Here is an 18,909-nt window from a genome sequence, read left to right on the forward strand (position 1 = left end):
CATACTACACATCATGGATTTGTTTCAATCTCCCATCTGTTGTACCAAGAACTACTGTTCCCTTACCTTCCATTTGAATCTCCTTATCATTTCCCAAGCGCACCTTATTTTTCTGTGTCTCATCTATACTTTGAAAAATCTTCCTGGATCCAGTCATATGGTTGGAACAACACTGTCTACCAACCATATTGAGCTACCTGGATGTTGACCTGTTGTTTGTACCATGAAGAGATTTGTTGGCTCATTTGAGATGTTTGTCTCCAGGAAATTAGTATCTGCAGCTTTATTTCTGAACCGACAATCAGCTTTCAAATGACCATATCGCTTGCAAATATGGCATTGAATATAGCTTCTAGTTGGCCGTTGATTGTTTGCTTGTGATGTATAATCACCTCCGCTATTCTGTTTTGGAACATACACTCTTCCACGGCCTCTTCCTCGTCCTCGTCCATGAAAAACACCTCTACCTCTACCTCTGGGTATCCACTTTTGCACACCAGAAGACTCACCTTTCACATGGAATGCTCTCTCTTCCACTTTTTCTCCGACATTCTCCATTCTAATCTCATGTGCTTGTAATGAACTTGTCAACTCATCAAGGGACATTTTGGAAATGTCTTTTGCCTCCTCAATGGCTGCTACAACATAATTAAACCTTGGAGTCAAGCTCCTCAAGATCTTGGATACTACTTCCTCTTCAGTGATTTCAAAGCCCAATCCTTTGATCTGATTAACTATAGTTACAACCCTGGTGATATACTCTTGAATATTCTCAGTGTCTTTCATCTGCAACACTTCAAAACGCTGCCTCAGCGTCTGCCTTCTCACTGAGATTATACGTGATGGCCCTTGATGCTGCTTTTGTATCTGTTCCCATGCTTCCTTGGCTGATTTTGCTGCAGATATTCTGTCAAAAATATGATCATCCACAGCCTGCTGAATCAAATACATGGCTTTTGCATCCTCTTTTTGGCTGTCTTCTTTCTGTGCTTCAGTTCCGGTTGTTATCACACCGTTCTCCACCACCTTCCAAAGTCCTTGAGATCGGAACAAGGTCTTCATCTTCACACACCAACGTTCATAACCTTCACCTTTGAAGAGAGGAAGTGTTGGTAAAGGAACTTCAGTTGTTGAGCTACTAGCCATGACTACTCTGTCTTCTACTCTTCTAAGTTTCTGAACTTTTAATAATCTTCTTCAAATATGCTCTGATACCAGTGATGATCCAAGCACACACAGAGAGCTGATCTATATTCAGTGGAAATCAAAAACTAGAACTCACAATGCACTCACACTCCAAAGAAAACTTCTCTATTTTTTTCTCTTCATTCAACTCAACCAGCTAACCCATTACATTCTTCTTTCATATTCATACATTCCAGAGAGTTCAGCTACTATTCAACATACAAATAAAACATAATGACATGCTAAACATATAGACTCAGACATAGCTATATTGCACTAGAGATGTTACAATATATTATATGTTATATTATCAACTAGCACATTCCAAGAGTAGTCTAGATGTTCAACACTTTGTTACATAGTTGAATAAGTCAACTCTGACTTCAATCATAGTCCAACAACTTGTACCTTTTTTGTAATAGCGGATAACTTAACAAGCATAATGGTAGGTTATTGCTAGAGCAGTGCGTTTATCTTTTTCTTTTTGCATTGCCTTGCACTTGCATCCCATGGTTTTATCATAATTTATCGATTAAAATGCAACTACTCTACTTGTACTATCTTGAATTTCCCAAATGCTGGTTTACCCAGAGTAGCCTAACTATGCTATGGCTATAATTTGCATTCTACTTAACTTGTATTATATTTAATTCACATGTTCCTTTAATTGTATTTTGAGAGCTTCTTTTGCTGTTAACAAACATTTTGTGAAAAATAGCTTGAACTATTGTATGGCAGTGAAGATTTGTGGGCATTTATCAACTTTGCTAGAGAGGATCATATATACTAGCATACAAACTCTTGCGGCTTTCTTGAGGATGCATAGCACGTTGGTATGTGAAAAGCTTGCTGATGCTTTAGATGTGATTTTTGTTATCAACTTGCTTTGTGGTTATATAAGTTCTTTCAGGCTTCTAATGAGGAAGGTGCTTCAAAAGTTTTTGAGTTACTTTAGAGTAAAATGAGCTGCTCGTTTGGCCAGATTACCTTGTTGCCATGTGTTTTTTAATGCTGATGCTTTTGCTTTGCCCTTTCAGACCTAAGTCTCAGAGTGTACCATTGAGCACATGTCAAAACAAAACAAAACAACAACAGCAGCAATTACAAGAATAGTGTGACCAAATTACCAAAATGTTGGATATTTTCTGATGGCTTTCTTTGCAGTTAGTAAACACATTCAACAATTTGATATTTCAATATGATGAATCAATTCTTTATATATATATATATATATAAACTTACATGACCAATATGAAAGCATTCATTGGAGAAACACAGAAGATTTTTTTCTTGAGTAAAACAACCATTGATGATTAAAGAAAATCACAGTGTTTCTGTTCAGGATCGGTCTGTCAAAGTTTGGTACCCAAAAGGATACAGTTTCAGTAACCAGAAAGAGACAAAGTTTTAAGAGTGGAGGAGAAACATATTTTTTTGCTTGCATTCATTGGGCTAGACCAAATTAGTTAAAAAGAAGTTTACAAAAAAGTTTCTCATCATGACATTTGAATTCCAAGACAAAACAACGTTAATAAACCTAGTACTATAAAGGCAATCAAGAACTTGAGCATACATTGGCTGCAGTGGCGGTGAGAGATCTTCTTTTTCTTTTAATGCTGGGTGGCACATTTAATGCTGAGTGGAGGGGCATCCTTGCTATTTGCTTGTTGACAAGTCAACCATCCTTTTGCTTCTCCACATTGTGTCCCTTGTATTGCTGACCGGTCAACTTCTTCAAGTTCAGTTTCAAGCATCTTGCAACACCCTTCCTTGTTTGAAACTTCTTCAACACCCAACTGTAATCTCAGATAATTATGCTTCTTTACTGGTAGGGATTTTGTGAGAATATCAGCCTTCTGATCTTCGGACTTACAATACTTTAACACAATTAAACCATCAGCAACTAAACCATGAATAAAATGAAAGTGAATGTCGATGTGCTTTGTCCTCCCATGGTGTGCTGGGTTCTTTGCAATTTCTATAGCCGACCTGTTATCACACCAGACTTCAATGGCTTTATCTCCCTTCATTCCACAATCATCCAGCATTCTTCTCAACCAAATTCCTTGACAGGATGCAGCAGTAGCAACAATATACTCAGCTTTGGTTGTGCTTAGAGCTGTTACCTCTTGCTTCTTGGAGCCCCATGAGATGGCTCCTGAACCAAGATCAAACACCATCCTAGAGGTGTTGCGTCTGTCATCTATCGAGCCTCCCCAATCGCTGTCACTGTAACCTCTTAGCTTCCACTCTCCAACTTCAGTATACCTTACTCCAAAGTTGGTTGTTCCTGCTATATATCTCAGCAGGTGCTTTGCAGCCCCGAGATGAGTTTTGGTAGGTTTGCTGACAAAACTTGAGAGTAAATTCACAGTGAAGGCAATGTCTGGACGTGTGTGTGTGAGATACAACAACCTTCCAATTAAGCTTCTATAAACCTTTGGATCAGCATCTCCAGAATTGTCATTGCTTTGGAGTTTCTCATTGCATTTCATAGGTATGCAAACTGGGTTGCAATGTTGCATCTGAAACAGCTTCAACGTCTCCTCCGCATATCTCCTTTGAGTGATGAAAATCTCCTTTCGATTTTGCTTCACTTCCAATCCTAGGAAGTAATTCAACAGCCCCAAATCTGTCATCTCAAAGCACTCCTTCATTTCTTGCTTAAAACTCTCCACCATTGCTTGAGATGAGCTCAGATAAATAATGTCATCCACATAGATACTCACCAGCAACAGGTTTCCATCTCTATCACTTCATTTATATAGAGTATGTTCATTTGCACTCCTAATAAACCCTTTACTCAGAAAATACCCGTCAATTTTCGAGTACCAAGCTCTAGGAGCTTATCTCAGACCATACAGGGCTTTTCTCAACTTCAGCACTTTGTTCTCTTCTCCTTCCTCTTCATAACCAGTTGGCTGCTTAACATATACCTCTTCAAGGATTTCCCCATTCAAAAATGCCGACTTGATATCAAATTGATAAACCGGCCGCCCTTGTTGAGCTGCCACAGAAAGAAGAAGACGCACGGTCTCCATCCTAGCCACTGGTGCATAAATTTCATGAAAATCAACCCCTGCTTGTTGAGTGTAACCCTTCACGACCAGGCGAGCTTTGTGTCTCTGAACCCTTCCATCTGACAGATACTTGGTCTTGTACACCCACTTTAGCTGCACCACCTTCTTGTCACGAGGACGATCAGTCAGTTCCCAAGTCCCATTTCGTTCTATTGCATCCATCTCCTCTTTTATAGCTTCTCTCCACACGTCAGTCTTCACTGCTTCTTCATATGTGATTGGGTCACAGACTTTTAGAGCAAATGTGCAGCTCTCATAGATGTCCTTCAACAATTTCACCTTTCTCACTGGTGATTCTCTCACGTGATCATCATCATGGTTAGCATCATCTCTGGTCTCTCCTTCTGTATTAACTGCATCATGTGCACCTATTTGAGTTGCTGGAGATGAACTGAGTCTCGGGCCAGCGTCTTCACCTGAACAGTATGCGTCTGTAGCTGAGTCTTCAAAGAAAATCAGTGGAGAATTCCCAGTCTTTGAACTAGAATTCCAATCCCAACCTGCACCTTCGTTAAATATTACATCTCTACTTATAATAACCTTAGATGTAATGGGATTGTAAAGCCGATATGCCTTAGAATTCAGGCAATATTCAATGAACACACATCGTTCAGATTTGGAGTCTAACTTTTGTAGTTTATTTGAGGGAATTAAAGTATAGGCTATACACCCAAAGACCCTGAGATGACTCACCTTGGGTTTGCATTTGTGCCAAGCTTCGTATGGTGTCATGTCTCTCAGAGCACTGGTAGGCGATAGATTGATGAGATACACGGCTGTGTTAACTGCTTCTCCCCAGAAACAATTTGGCAGCCTCCTCTCCTTCATCAAAGCTTTGGCCATGTTCATAATGGTTCTGTTCTTCCTCTCCGAAACGCCATTTTGTTGTGGTGAATATGGAGCAGTGAGCTGCTTGATAATTCCACATTCTTCACAGAGAGAATTGAAATCATTGCCGGTGAATTGTCCTCCTCTATCCGTGCGTAACACCTTGATCTTCAAACCCGATTGAGTTTCCACCATCCGTTTGAATGTTATAAAGGTTTGTAGAGCCTCATATTTTTGCTTCAAACAATAGATCCAACACATTCTGGTGTGATTATCAACAAACAACAAGTAATACTTGCTGCCGCCTAGAGAGCTCGTTTGCATCGGCCCACAGATGTCAGTGTGAATCAATTGCAGAGGAGCACGAGCATTTCCCCCGGTCTTAGATTGAAAGGATTTCCTCACTTGCTTCTCCATGGCACAGCTTTCACATTGATTCACCTTGCCAATATTGCCAAGTCCCAACACCAATTCACTATTTTTCATACTCCTTAGTGCATCAAAATTCAAGTGACCAAGCCTGAGGTGCCATAACCTTGTTGTTTCCTTCACACTCATTGCTATATTTGCATGTCCCATGTCTGAAATAATAAGAGGATACATGTTGTTTCTTGTCTTGATTATCCTCGCCATTATCTCACCAGTTTTATCACTACTAATCGCGCACCCATTTCTTGCAAACATTACTGAGTACCCGTTGTCCGCGAGCTGGCCAACACTTTCGGGGAGGTTAGTGCCAACCCGAAACATCATCATACACCATGCAACAGCTTGGTCCTTCCTCCCGATGCAGCAAGAGACACAGTTCCTCTCCCTTGAACAAGCATCTCCTTATTATCTCCCAGCCTTACATTGATCTTCTGGGTTTCATCAAGGTTAGAGAACAACTCCCTCGCACCAATCATGTGATTGGAACACCCACTGTCCAGCAACCATACTGATGAGGTCTTCTCTCTTTCTTCGCACACAGCCATGAAAAGATTGCTTGCGTCTTTCTCCTCAGCGACCATTGTAGCTTCCTTTTCTGTGCTCTTGTCTCTATACCAACAGTCCATCTTCATGTGACCAAACTTCTTGCATATATGACATTGTATGTTCCCTTTGTAGCTCCTTTATTCACCTTGTTGTTGCCTATACTCACTTGATCGACCTCTACCTCTTCCTCTGAATCTCCCTCGAGAGCATCCTTTTCCACGACCCCTAAAGGAATATTTTTCTTTGTCTTTACTTCCTATTGCTTCACCTTTGACATGGAATGCCTTCTCTTCCTTTTCGGACTGATCAACAGCTTGTCTCAGCAACCTAGCTTCATGAGCGAGTAGCGAACCACTCACATCGTCCATTGTTAGTTTGGTGAGGTCCTTGGACTCCTCAATGGCTGTCACTACATGGTTGAATTTGGACTACTCAAGAGTTTCCCAACAACCATAGCTTCTGAGATAGTATCTCCCAGGCTCTTCATTTGGTTTGCCATCTCTTGAACCCTTGTAATGTAACTCTAAACTCCTTCATTTCCTTTTATCCTGAGATTCTCAAAGTCCTGTCTCAGTGTTTGAAGTTTGACAGCCACCACCTTCGGGTTTCCTTGTACAACCCTCTTCAGAGCAGCCCATGCCTCTGCAGCTGTGTTTGCCGAAGCAATGCGTGCGAGGATAGGTCGTGTGAGGGCTTGCTGTATGAAATACAGCGCCTTGGCATCCTTCTTCCTGTTCTCTCTCACTTTGGCTTCATCATCCTTCTCTGAAAAACCCTTCTCAACAAGCTCCCATAGCTCTTGAGATCTAAATAAGGTCTTCATCATTAGACACCAAATGTCATAGTCTTCTCCATCAAAGATGAGCACCGCTGGTCCTGAAACACCTCCTGGTGGATTGCTGTTGGATGCCATGGATGTTTGACAAAGAACCAGCTCTGATACCACTGTTCAGGATCGGTCTGTCAAAGTTTGGTACCCAAAAGGATACAGTTTCAGTAACCAGAAAGAGACAGTTTTAAGAGTGGAGGAGAAACAGATTTTTTTGCTTGCATTCATTGGGCTAGACCAAATCAGTTAAAAAAAGGTTTACAAAAAAGTTTCTCATCATGACATTTGAATTACAAGACAAAACAACGTTAATAAACCTAGCTAGTACTATAAAGGCAATCAAGAGCTTAAGCATACATTGGCTGCAGTGGCGGTGAGAGATCTTCTTTTTCTTTTAATGCTGGGTGGCACATTTAATGCTGAGTGGAGGGGCATCCTTGCTATTTGCTTGTTGACAAGTCAACCATCCTTTTGCATCTCCACAATGTGTCCCTTGTATTGCTGACCGGTCAACTTCTTCAAGTTCAGTTTCAAGCATCTTGCAACAGTTTCAAGCAAAATGAAGACAGAAAACAAGAGATTTAACATAAATTATCAGAAAAACAATGCTAAGAAAAATTAGAACTCACAGTAGACTTCATTGGAATATCCTCCGCACCGAGACCCCTCCTATGTTCCCGTAGTTTCTGCAACTGAGCCCTATAAACTCTAGAGTTCATTGGCTTCCTTACTTTTAATCCGGAAGGTCCGGAGCCGTCATTGGAATCTTTCTCTTTCATGTGGGTTTCATCACAGTTGTTGGCCGATGGAATCCGGCAAAGGCCTGAATAAATTCAAATCAATGTTTAAAATTGCCTTTCATCAACAAATACTTTGAAAGAAAGACGAAAACTTACTACTGTTTGAATCTTCACCGATGCCATTAAATTCCATATTTGCTTTTCTGTTTTTGAAGCCCTTCCTATTAATACAGAAATTGTTGATTCTGCAAGCATCGTGACCAAAGATCTTTAGAGTAAAAACCATGTTACCCTCATAACAGAAGAAAAGAATGCATCCTTCACCGAGACCATGGGCTTTGATCATTTCTTCCCAACCATCTGTGAAGAATAAGCCTTCTTCGGTTTTTTGAACTTTTACGTGCCAAAATTCACCAGTCGAGAATATCATGGCTTTTCCATGGTTGTCATCGATAATATGCCCAACAAATGCTGGTGGAATGCGCTAAAAGAAAACACCACAGCAAACTTAGAAATTATATCAAGAGATAGATAGAACTTCTTTCCATATTGTCATATAAACCAAAAACATGAGCCTCTTCTTTACACATACTCGAGGTATTTTCTTTTAGAAAACTGTTTGATATATGGTATTAGATAAAATGTATATTTTTAACACAATGAAATGATAAAGAAAAGGAACTTCGCCAAAATGATGTTTTGTTTTGTCCCTTGGAGAAGGAAAATGCTTCTCATTAACATTTCATCATATTAAAAATGTACATTTTATCTGATTCTATACACCAAGCATTTCTCTAAAAATTAACCAATACCGCCTCAGTATATGTTCTGAGTATCTTCAATAACAACAGAGTGACTAGTTATTATCAGTCAAAACCTTAGTTAACCTCTCTCTTATATATATGTCTACGTGTAATGTAAGTTCATAAAATACGAATACGATTCTCTCTTTCTTCATTGAAAACATCAATCCAAATTTCACTGCCTGACACACTAAAGGTTCCCTTTATCAATGGTATTGTAGTTAGAGCTCCATTTGAACATATATATCTAATTAGTGACTATACATAAACCCTAGTGTTTGTGCATTTGTTGCTTATATCCTTTCAATTCTGTTATAAGCCATTACCGCACGAGTCAGAAGAAGCCAGTGACATTCATGACACCTAAGGAGTGCTTTATTATGATTAGCCTTGATTGTACTTAGTTTTTATGTTTAAGTGACAACATCTCGTCTGTTGAATGTATCTCGTGTGCTGAATGAGATATCTATGGCCGATAGATTTGAGAGGTGGATTGTTGAGTATGGCCGGCACTACAAAGATGTCTCTGAGAAGCAGCTTCGCTTCGAGATATTTAAGGCTAACATTGCGTACATTGAGTACTTTAATGCCGGGAATCACATGTATACGCTTGGCATAAACAAGTTTGCCGTCCTAACAAAGAAGGAGGTGACAGCTCAGTACACTGGCTTTATACCTCCTGACGCCTGTGACGAAGGATGAAGACTTTGGAAAGAGTTAATTGATCCTTAGTGTAAAAGGTAGAGAAAAAGGAAACATCTTCTAAAGACATATGGATTCATGTTTTAAAATATTATGTTCCTTTGGTTATCTATTTCGCTAATCATGAAACTTTAGTAAAAGAAGCTACCCCCTTATCGTTGTAGCGTCTTATTAATGTTTTTGGTTGGTGATGTTGACATTTATTTACTTTCATGAATTAATATTGTGGTCACTTGACAACTTATTATTTTATCCACTTTCTTCAGTTCAAAACATTATTGTAGTTTCTAAAACAGCCTCGAAGATGTTAATGTAGCAAAATTAGGTATTGCTTGGTAGGGTATATCATCATAAACTTCTATTCTAAATCTCACGTCGGTTGGAGGAAGTGGATAAGATAATAGTATGTTTTAGATCGTTATATCAAGTGTTCACCATATTGAACATTTTGAAAGTTTAAAGGCCAAACTGAAGAAAAAAAAAAAGCTTAATATGGATGGGGCTGTTTGTTTGGCTGGATTTGAAAATATATGGATTTAAAAATCCTTAGATTTGAGAAATTTTTTGTTTATTTCAATGAATTTGAAACTCCTTTGTATTTTCAAATCCAAAAATCATGGGATTATGAAATTCGGCCAAAATGACCGAATTTCAAAATCCCATCCAGTGAATCCCATCCAGTAATTAATATACTAATTATATTAATTACTTATAATATTAATTACACCATAATTATATTTTATAAAATATTAAATAAAATATAATAAAAATATAATTATAGTATAATTAATATTAGTAATATAATATATTATTGATATATTATATTACATTAATTATTTATTAAATAATTAATATATTATATTTTATTATAATAAATTAAGTATATATTAATTATATTAATTATACTGGAATTATATTTTATGAAATATTAAATAAAATGTAATTGTAGTGTAATTAATATCAGTAATATAATATATAATTCATAGATTATATTATATTAATTGTTTTAATAAATACTTAATATACTATATTTTATTATATTAAATTAAGTATATATTAATTATATTAATTACTCATAATATTAATTATACCATAATTATATTTTATAAAATATTAAATAAATATTACTATAGTGTAATTAATATTGGTAATATAGTATATAACTAATATATTCTATTATATTAATTATAGTGTAATTAGTAATTGATATATTATATTATATTAATTATTTTAATAAATAATTAATATATTATATTTTATTATAATAAATTAAGTATATATTAATTATATTAATTACTCATAAAATTAATTATACTATAATTATATTTTATAAAATAATAAATAAAATATGATTATAGGGTAATTAATATTAGTAAAATAATATATAATTAATATATTATATTATATTAATTATTTAATAAAATCTAAATTTAAAAATCCCTCCAACCAAACGCAAAATTTTGTGATTAAGCATTATAAATACATCTAACCAAACACTGGATTTGACTCTTATGAATTTTCAAATACAAGGATTTATAAATACAAATCCATTACATTTTTAACTACATCCAACCAAACACCCGAATACATAGACGCAAATGAATGTTTAGACAAAATTCAGGGTGAAAATTGCACTTAAGCCTTTATGAATTATCTCTAAATTTAGGCCCTGGTTATTTTTCATAAGGTTCAATAAGTAGAGATGGCAATTTGTACCCTACCCGACGGGTATACCCTTACCGTGCAGGTCGAAAGAGTACCCCTCTTTGGCCAGAGGGTGCAGCATAGATACCCGATAGTTTTTGAGCGAGTGCGAGTCGAGTAAGGGGTATGGCCCTCACCCTGCCTGCTTACCCCTTCTACCGATTGAAGAGGGTGCAGGGTAAAAACCCGTACCCGTACCCTTACCCTCTCATATATATATATATAATTTTTTATTAAACCAAACATTTACTCACAATTTACTCAATATCTATTTTCATGATGATTAATTTGAAAATAATACTTCAAATTTTCTCTTAATATGTTATTTTTAAATTTTTATTTAATTTCTATATTTATATTTGATAATATTATCAAAAATTGAATTTTTAGATATATATTAAAAAAATCATAATTAAATTAAAAAAATAAACAAATATAAAAAAATAATGTTATAATAATTTATTCTATAAATTATAAGAACATCCCGAAAAAAATAAGATACTTAATAAAAAAATCAATTGGATATAACTTATGAGAATTACTTATAATGTTTTTTTATATTCAAAAATCTTGCTAGATATTTATAAAATTTGAAGCTATATAAAAATATAAATAGTAGATATATGAAAAAAATTTTTAAACAAAAAAACCAAGATGGTTAAACATGAACAAAACAAAAGGTAGAGTTATCGATTGAGTCCTAAATAGAGCGTCGTTTTTATGTGATTACATAATTTAAGATAAACAAATATATATCAACTTGTAATTTTTGAATTTATAGACATGTGTTTAAAAGATTGTAATATAATGTATAATTAATTTATTTTTATTATTATTTAAATTTAATTCGATAATTTGAACAATGGGTAGCGGGATGCTGCTAGGGTATACACGTACTCTGCAAGTGAGGTATGATTTTTTTCTGCAGAAGGAGTGCGGGTGAGGGATCGGGTATGGGGTAGGGGGTTACGGGTACGGGTAAGGGTTTTGGCATACCCTATCCATACCCTATCCGTTGCCATCCCTATCAATAAGCAAAGTTTTTTGGCTTGTCTTTCTTCTTCTTCCTTTCATCTCTCTCTCTCTCTGGCTCTAGCATATACATGGTTTTGAATTATGATTAAAAAAAAATTTTGATGCAAAGTAACGGTGTTAAGCTGTGCGATAGCACCAAATAATGTATATTTCTAACAGATAAAATGTAGAGACACAAATAGTTGCTCAAGAAAAATCTTGGATTTATGAAATCTTAATAATTTAGTTAATTTGTTTGTTTATTGTTTTTTTGGAAGATTTAAATTATGAAATGCATATCTTTTGAAGAAATGAATGACATAGACGCCTTATTTTCTGTCATGACATACTACCTTTTTATGGTTCAAGTTAAGTTTATAGATTCTTAGTTTGAGATTTTTATTTTGCTAAATAATCTCCCAGTTATAAAAGTGTCCAGTAAGTGCACTAATAATTATCGTAAAATAATCTGGTACATTAATGAAGTTGTTTTTGTATTAGCACAAATTGTTGTTATCCTGCTTGAGAGTAGGAAAGTTTTTTTATTTTTTTGTATTTGTTTCAATATGCTTCCTTCCTATTAAATTTGAATGAATAAAAAAATGAAAAATTAAAAGAAGAATTCACTTGTACCCAGTCTATACGCATAATGGTTGAGACTTTTGAATAATAGACAACAAGCCCGGATGTACAGTATATGTACATTATGAGAATAATATAAGAATCTCGAATGAACAATGTATGAATAATATGGGGAACAGTATTGTTGGGGGAGAGATTTGAACCCATGACCTCTCCTTTACACTTTGATGTCATACCATTGGGCTATCCAATGGTTGATATAATGGTTGAGACTTGAGAGTGGTTTTGTAGATATATTCTTTTCACTAATCTTTATTTTATTCCAAAAATTGTGTTGACACATACTTCTTTAAATTTATTTTTACATTATTCAATTATTTTACATTAAATTAATATAATTGATATTTTTAATTCCATTTTCCTTCTCTAATTACTCTGCTAAATTTACAAAATTATAGGAGCTAATTTTACTAATTTTGTTCTTATTAAAATATAAGCAAAATTTACCGTTGACAATATAGCGCTAAGACTTTAGTGTGGGATATGTGTTTTATTGAGAAAATATGTTCTAATTTTAGCTCTTGTGAGGTAAGAATTCAAATGTGTTTAAGAAATATCTACACTTATGTTCGTCCTTGACCCACGATTTATTTATATTTTATAATATATATATATTTTTGACCCGTGATTTGTTCACACTTTAGAATATATATATATATATATATATATATATATATATATATATATATATAACACGTCATATAGGACGACCACAGATTTCAAATCTATGGACGTCCTTCAGGGTTCGTTGGATCACCACCAACAACCCTCACTTCCCTTGGTCCTCATGTTTTTTCTCTTTAAATTCTAACTCAATTTGTTCCTTTCAATATTTTTTTTTGATTTTTCATCTTCTATAGACGTTTATATGTCAATTTCAATCTCTCTCTTTGATTTTTCATTATTTCTGAACGTTGGTATACGTTTATCTGTTCCTTTCAATTAATCTCTCTTTGATTTTTCATGATTATTTATAAACATTCGTACACGTTTATATGTTCAATTATTCTCTTTGATTTTTCATTATTTCTTCATGCTCGTATAGACGTATGGATGTTTAATATGATTTTAATTATATATATATATATTACTATATAATATTGGATGGGACATCGCAATGATGGTCCCCTCTAAATTTTTGTATTCGAATCTATGTGCCAATTTGGGATCGTTGCTCCGTCAATTATATGTATAAAAGAACATATCCTATATTTTTCTAATTAACCTACTATATATCTTTATGCTATCCACTTTCTGCTCTTCCTATCCCCATTGCCTTTTCCTCCACATTAAAAATAACTTACAATAAAGAATATCATATTTATTTGTCTTATTTTATTTTTAATGTTTTTTTTGTTATAATTTACACGCACTCCTAAGTTTAATATTAAGCTTTTAATTATTTATTTATTTATTTATTTATTTATTTTTAAATAAAATAAATAAACCACAAATTTATTAAAAAATGAATAATACGGAATAATACAACGGAGAAGAAACAACAAGAAAATCTAGAAATAACAACGGTCTAAAATCCTCACTATATATGAGGAGAACAGCGAACGAAATAGTATAAAAGCAAAGATGAAAAACAAAAGTAAAGGAAACAGACTAGACCGGCGAAAGCTACCATCTGGAGACAGAGACTTGCCCAGTAGCAATTAGAGTAGAACTACTCCGGATCAATAATGTGCACCGAATCGCCGATATGATCTGTATGTCGATCTGGTGCTCAGAAAGTTAAGGGAACGCTTAATCCTCAGTGAGGCCTCTGAAGCTTCCTACTGATATGATCTGTAGACATATATCTTCTATTTATATTATAAAATAGCATCAATAAAAACTTTAATTATGAATATTTTTTTTCTCTAAGCATATATTTCTAGCGGTGTAAAATTTGCACTGCGTTAGTATAACTTTATAAATTCTATATTTTCCTAAATTATGAAATAAATAAATAGTATTATTATAATTAAGTTATTGTATATCATTTTAGAATGCGAAACAAAAAAAAGAAAGAAAGAAAAAAATAGAAAATGGTAACTCAAAATAATATTCTATAAAATATCTTTTTGAATATAGTTGTACACAATTAATTTCCTTAGTTACGTGTATGCTTCTATTTATTGTTTCACAGACTTTATAAACTTGTATTTCAATTCCAACTATATTTAACTTTTGTCAAGTCCTTGAGCAAACAGTTGGGAATCCACTTTCAAACAGTTGAAAATTAAGTTTTTTTTAACTTTTTGATTAATTGGGATCATGAGTTACCCTACCAAGCTTGATGTACATGTTCACCAATTAACTAATCTCAAAGCAATGAACTCACTTTCAATCCTACTCCAATTTTTGTCAACTAACCAAAAAGAAACTAAAAATAATTAAACCTTGCAGACTTAGAAACTTGATATATATATATATATATATTATTTAAAGTTGCAATTGGATTTAAGAAACTTCACGAAACTGGCCACTTATATATATGACAAAAAGTCAATGGAGATCTTGTCTAATTAGTAATTTAAAGGTAGATTTTTGAATTAATCTTCATTACCGCTTTTGAGAATTGAGAGACTTTACTTATAATTAGTTTTAGTACTAGTTTTAGAATTCGTTCTCCTTATCCTTACATTTTTGTCACCTTCTTAATGTTTTGTAGCAAAACTCTCTGATTCTTTTCTTATCACTTGAAAATATTTCATATATTTTATGGCAATTTGTTCTTTAATTAATAGAAGAAGGATATATAAATGTTTATATATATATATATATATGTATGTATGATAGTGTTGCTTGTGGTCTTCTTAATTTCTTTTCTTGTTTTGTTAGTTATATATGGATATTCATAAAGTACTTATGCTTATCGAGCTTCTTCTATAAATGTTTTAGTTGTTGTTTAGAATAACAAGAATAAATTAAACCTCTCGGCATATATTCATAACGAATATATACAATATAACAACCAACTAATGTGTTTATATACAACTGCCATTGAAGTCACTATAGAGTATCATTGAGAGTTAGGATAAGATCTAGCATCAAATATATGTCTTAATTGATTAATTAATTAATTTGTTAATAAAATTGGAGAATCTCTTTATAATCTTGACTCTCAGAGGTAGGTCCCAAATAGAATTAGACAACCATTGTGGTATGTTGGTGTGTCTCTAAATTGATAATGATTGGTGAAAGTATAAAATGAATGGGTCAAAAAGGTTAATCATTATTCATATTGCTTGATTAATTAATTAATGAATAATATATGTCACTTTGACTGATGGTACATATATGGCATCCCATGCATAAAGTCAAGACTTTATTTGAGGAGTACTCACGTACATATATATAGTATATATTTTTTTAGTTTTTTATCTTCTCAAAAAACTTTTTAGTTATATATAATTAATTAATTAATTGATTGATTTAAAAATTTTACAAGTGTACAGATAAGATCAGATGGTAGATGAGAGCAGATGATATGTGAATGCTTAGTGGAGTACAAAAGAGATTGAGATGGACTGGTTGTGATGGTATTGAAGTTAGTTTGCTTGTCGCTTTAGACAAAGCCTTTGCACACATAACTCCAAAGACTGCATGTTCCTTCAAAGCAATTATCAAAAGCACTTAAGCACTAGCACTACCACTTGGGTGTTCTTTCATTTCACATTGATAAATATATATATCAGTGACTAATATGTGTCTTTTGTTAACTAAGAGAGCCAAATTCATATGTTTTAATTGAAGGAAGATGACTCACTAACTAAATGTAAAATGTCGGTAGGGTAGATAAATCTCTTCTTCTTCTTCTTCTTCTTCTACTTCTATATATATATATATATATATATATTTATATCCTAGTCATATAATAGTGAAATGATGAGAAGTAAAACGTTGACATGCATGACTTATCTTTATCTTTGTACATGCATATTCATTAACACAGGTTTCAGATCTCTCTCAATTGTTCCATTACTAAATTTCAAAGATTAAAGTATATATTGGTTAGAAAAGTCAATGATTAGGGACAAATTTCATACTTCAATGACTAACATTAACTGTATTAATTAAGGACAAGAAAAAAGGAAAGAGTTAGAGATAGAGAGACCTTTCTATAAATTTTTCACCTAAGTGTATATATTCTAAAATAAAAAGTGTAACATTTGATAAGATCCATAGAAGGCAAACAATGAAGCAATATTGGACAACCATGTAAAAGACTGATTGTTTGCTTGTCCTTTAGGTGGCTTTGAGCTATCAAATGAAGTAGAAGTTTTCTATGGTTGGTTTAGATGAGCATTCCCTTTTTGATTGCACTATTTGTGGCCCTTAACTTGAAAGACTTTTCTTCGTGGAAAGGGTGTACATGTGTCATTGTTCATCCTTTATTTCTTGTGGGATCATCCAAAGATACTTCATCACATGACTTGAGTAATCAAAGCAAAAAGAGTAGACCATATTGATTTTTAGGTGTTTTTCTTTATGAAATAAAAAGAAAGAGGGAGAGAGGAAATAAGACATTATATTTATATAGGGACACATAACAAATATAGATGGTTAAGAACTCTTCAACTTGTGCATATGCGCGCCTCCAAGATAAAGAACCTAGGGAGACAATTAATATAGAGATCTATATATCATCTATATATATATATATATCTCAAATATAAATCAACCGAGTTTTTTATTTTTGGTTCCATGAGATTGCTAAATTCAAATGTCAAGTATGACTAGTTACATGTTTCATGAGAAGTTGAATTTGTGTTTAAAATGGAGGATTAATTACTTGCTGGTTCATCTAATTAGTAAAGTAATGCAATACTTTCAAACATAATATATGAAGATAGTGACCTACTAACCATATCTATCAGCACAATAAGTATGGTTTTTCTAAGTGAATAACTGGTTAACTATGACATTATTATGATTAAATGACAATTAGAAGTTAGTATAATTTAAGGGAATAAATAGATTGACGATGTGGCCAAAAGCATCAGACCAACGTCTTTATACATCTTTCCTTTTACATGAAAAATTAGTATAGCTTATAATTTTCTCCCTCATGTTATTGTCAAAAAGACTTGATTATTATCAAGTCTTTACATATATAGTTATAGCCTCAAGTTGGACTGATTAAGATGGCATGCATGCAAATATGCAATTCTTAAAAGGAAGATGAAGAAAGATTGATTAAGATGGCACTAAGTGACTAGACTATTCCATTCATGAAAGAAAGGCACTATTGCAACTTGCAGAGAGGCTAGCTAGCAAAGAATAATGACCTCGATCTGGACATAGGAAAGGAGAATTATTATTATTATTATTATTATTATTATTATTATTATTATTATTATTGTGTGTGTGTGTGTGTGAAAGACTAATGCACTCTTTTTATTTGTTTCTCTAATATTACCTAGATTCACAAGTATATATATATATATATATATATTGATCATTTGGATACATTTAATGAAAAAAGTGTTTGATGGATGGTTGATATTATAAACAGAATTAGTATTTAGATTGTTATCAAAGGTTGGACTTTTAACATCTTTGGGATAAGAAGAAGAAGAAGGAAGAAGATATGGAAATTAATTAATTAGTATTTTAAAAGGTGGGTTACAGATAATGGATATGAGCTTCTTTAATTTGTGATTGATGTGAAGGCTAGCTTGTATAATTTAGATTCCCAAATGAACTGAGGACAAATATTTCAAAATTTCACTAGACAATGAAAAAAAGATGATAGCCAATTTAAGCCAATGCTTCAAGCACACCTTGCGCTGCTAGACTACTAGAAGCTAGCACATAGTTTCTCATATGTGGAAAAGTTTTAATCCGTTCCTCATCAAACCTCATCAAAGAAAATAGTTAGAGATAGAGATGAAAATGATGCAAGAACGGTTCTTTAATGGACCATGATGTCTAGACACTCTACCTAATTAATATCACTATAATCAAGCATGTTAACATCTGCCACATCATACAAGATATTAGCACCAGGGCGGCATTAGATCAAACAGCACTATATATACTAACATGGGGACAAAGTTGTCTTAGTAGGCCACTGTATGTTAATTGATCAGAATTATAAATGTTAATTGATCCAAAAAGAATTTAAAGAGATGAAGTGATGCTTTTGCATGCAATTAGTTACGTTGACCACGTAAAAGTAAGTACGTATAGGTACGGGCTAATAGTTTTACTCCTTTGCAACGACCCTAATCATGCATGCATGGATGAACTCCTTTTATAATAAGTTTTGGACACAAGGTGACGTGCACTCTATCAACTTATGACCTATGCCATCCATGCATGATAGAGAATAATTTCCTATAAGAAATAATTAAATTAATATATATCTATGATAATTTTCAAAACTAGCTCCATCTGCTTCCTTGGTCCCA

At 33.5% G+C, this 18,909-nt stretch overlaps 2 protein-coding genes across 2 annotated transcripts; both read right to left on the reverse strand.

Moving 5' to 3' along the window:
• Nucleotides 1-153: 153 nt before the first annotated feature.
• On the reverse strand, nt 154-1,146 carry LOC120282128. The gene has a single exon (XM_039288878.1). It carries the CDS (start codon nt 1,144-1,146, stop codon nt 154-156), a length of 993 nt encoding a protein of 330 aa, XP_039144812.1.
• Nucleotides 1,147-7,291: 6,145 nt separating this feature from the next.
• LOC120282130 (putative B3 domain-containing protein Os04g0347400) lies at nt 7,292-8,067 on the reverse strand. The gene is made up of 3 exons (XM_039288882.1): nt 7,794-8,067; nt 7,527-7,720; nt 7,292-7,435 (listed from the first exon to the last, which is right to left on the reverse strand). The coding sequence occupies exons 1-3, from the start codon at nt 8,065-8,067 to the stop codon at nt 7,292-7,294; spliced, it is 612 nt and encodes a 203-aa protein (XP_039144816.1).
• Between the last annotated feature and the right edge of the window lie 10,842 nt (nt 8,068-18,909).

The sequence above is a fragment of the Dioscorea cayenensis genome, chromosome 18 (assembly GCF_009730915.1).
Source record: "Dioscorea cayenensis subsp. rotundata cultivar TDr96_F1 chromosome 18, TDr96_F1_v2_PseudoChromosome.rev07_lg8_w22 25.fasta, whole genome shotgun sequence".
Lineage (NCBI taxonomy): Eukaryota > Viridiplantae > Streptophyta > Magnoliopsida > Dioscoreales > Dioscoreaceae > Dioscorea > Dioscorea cayenensis.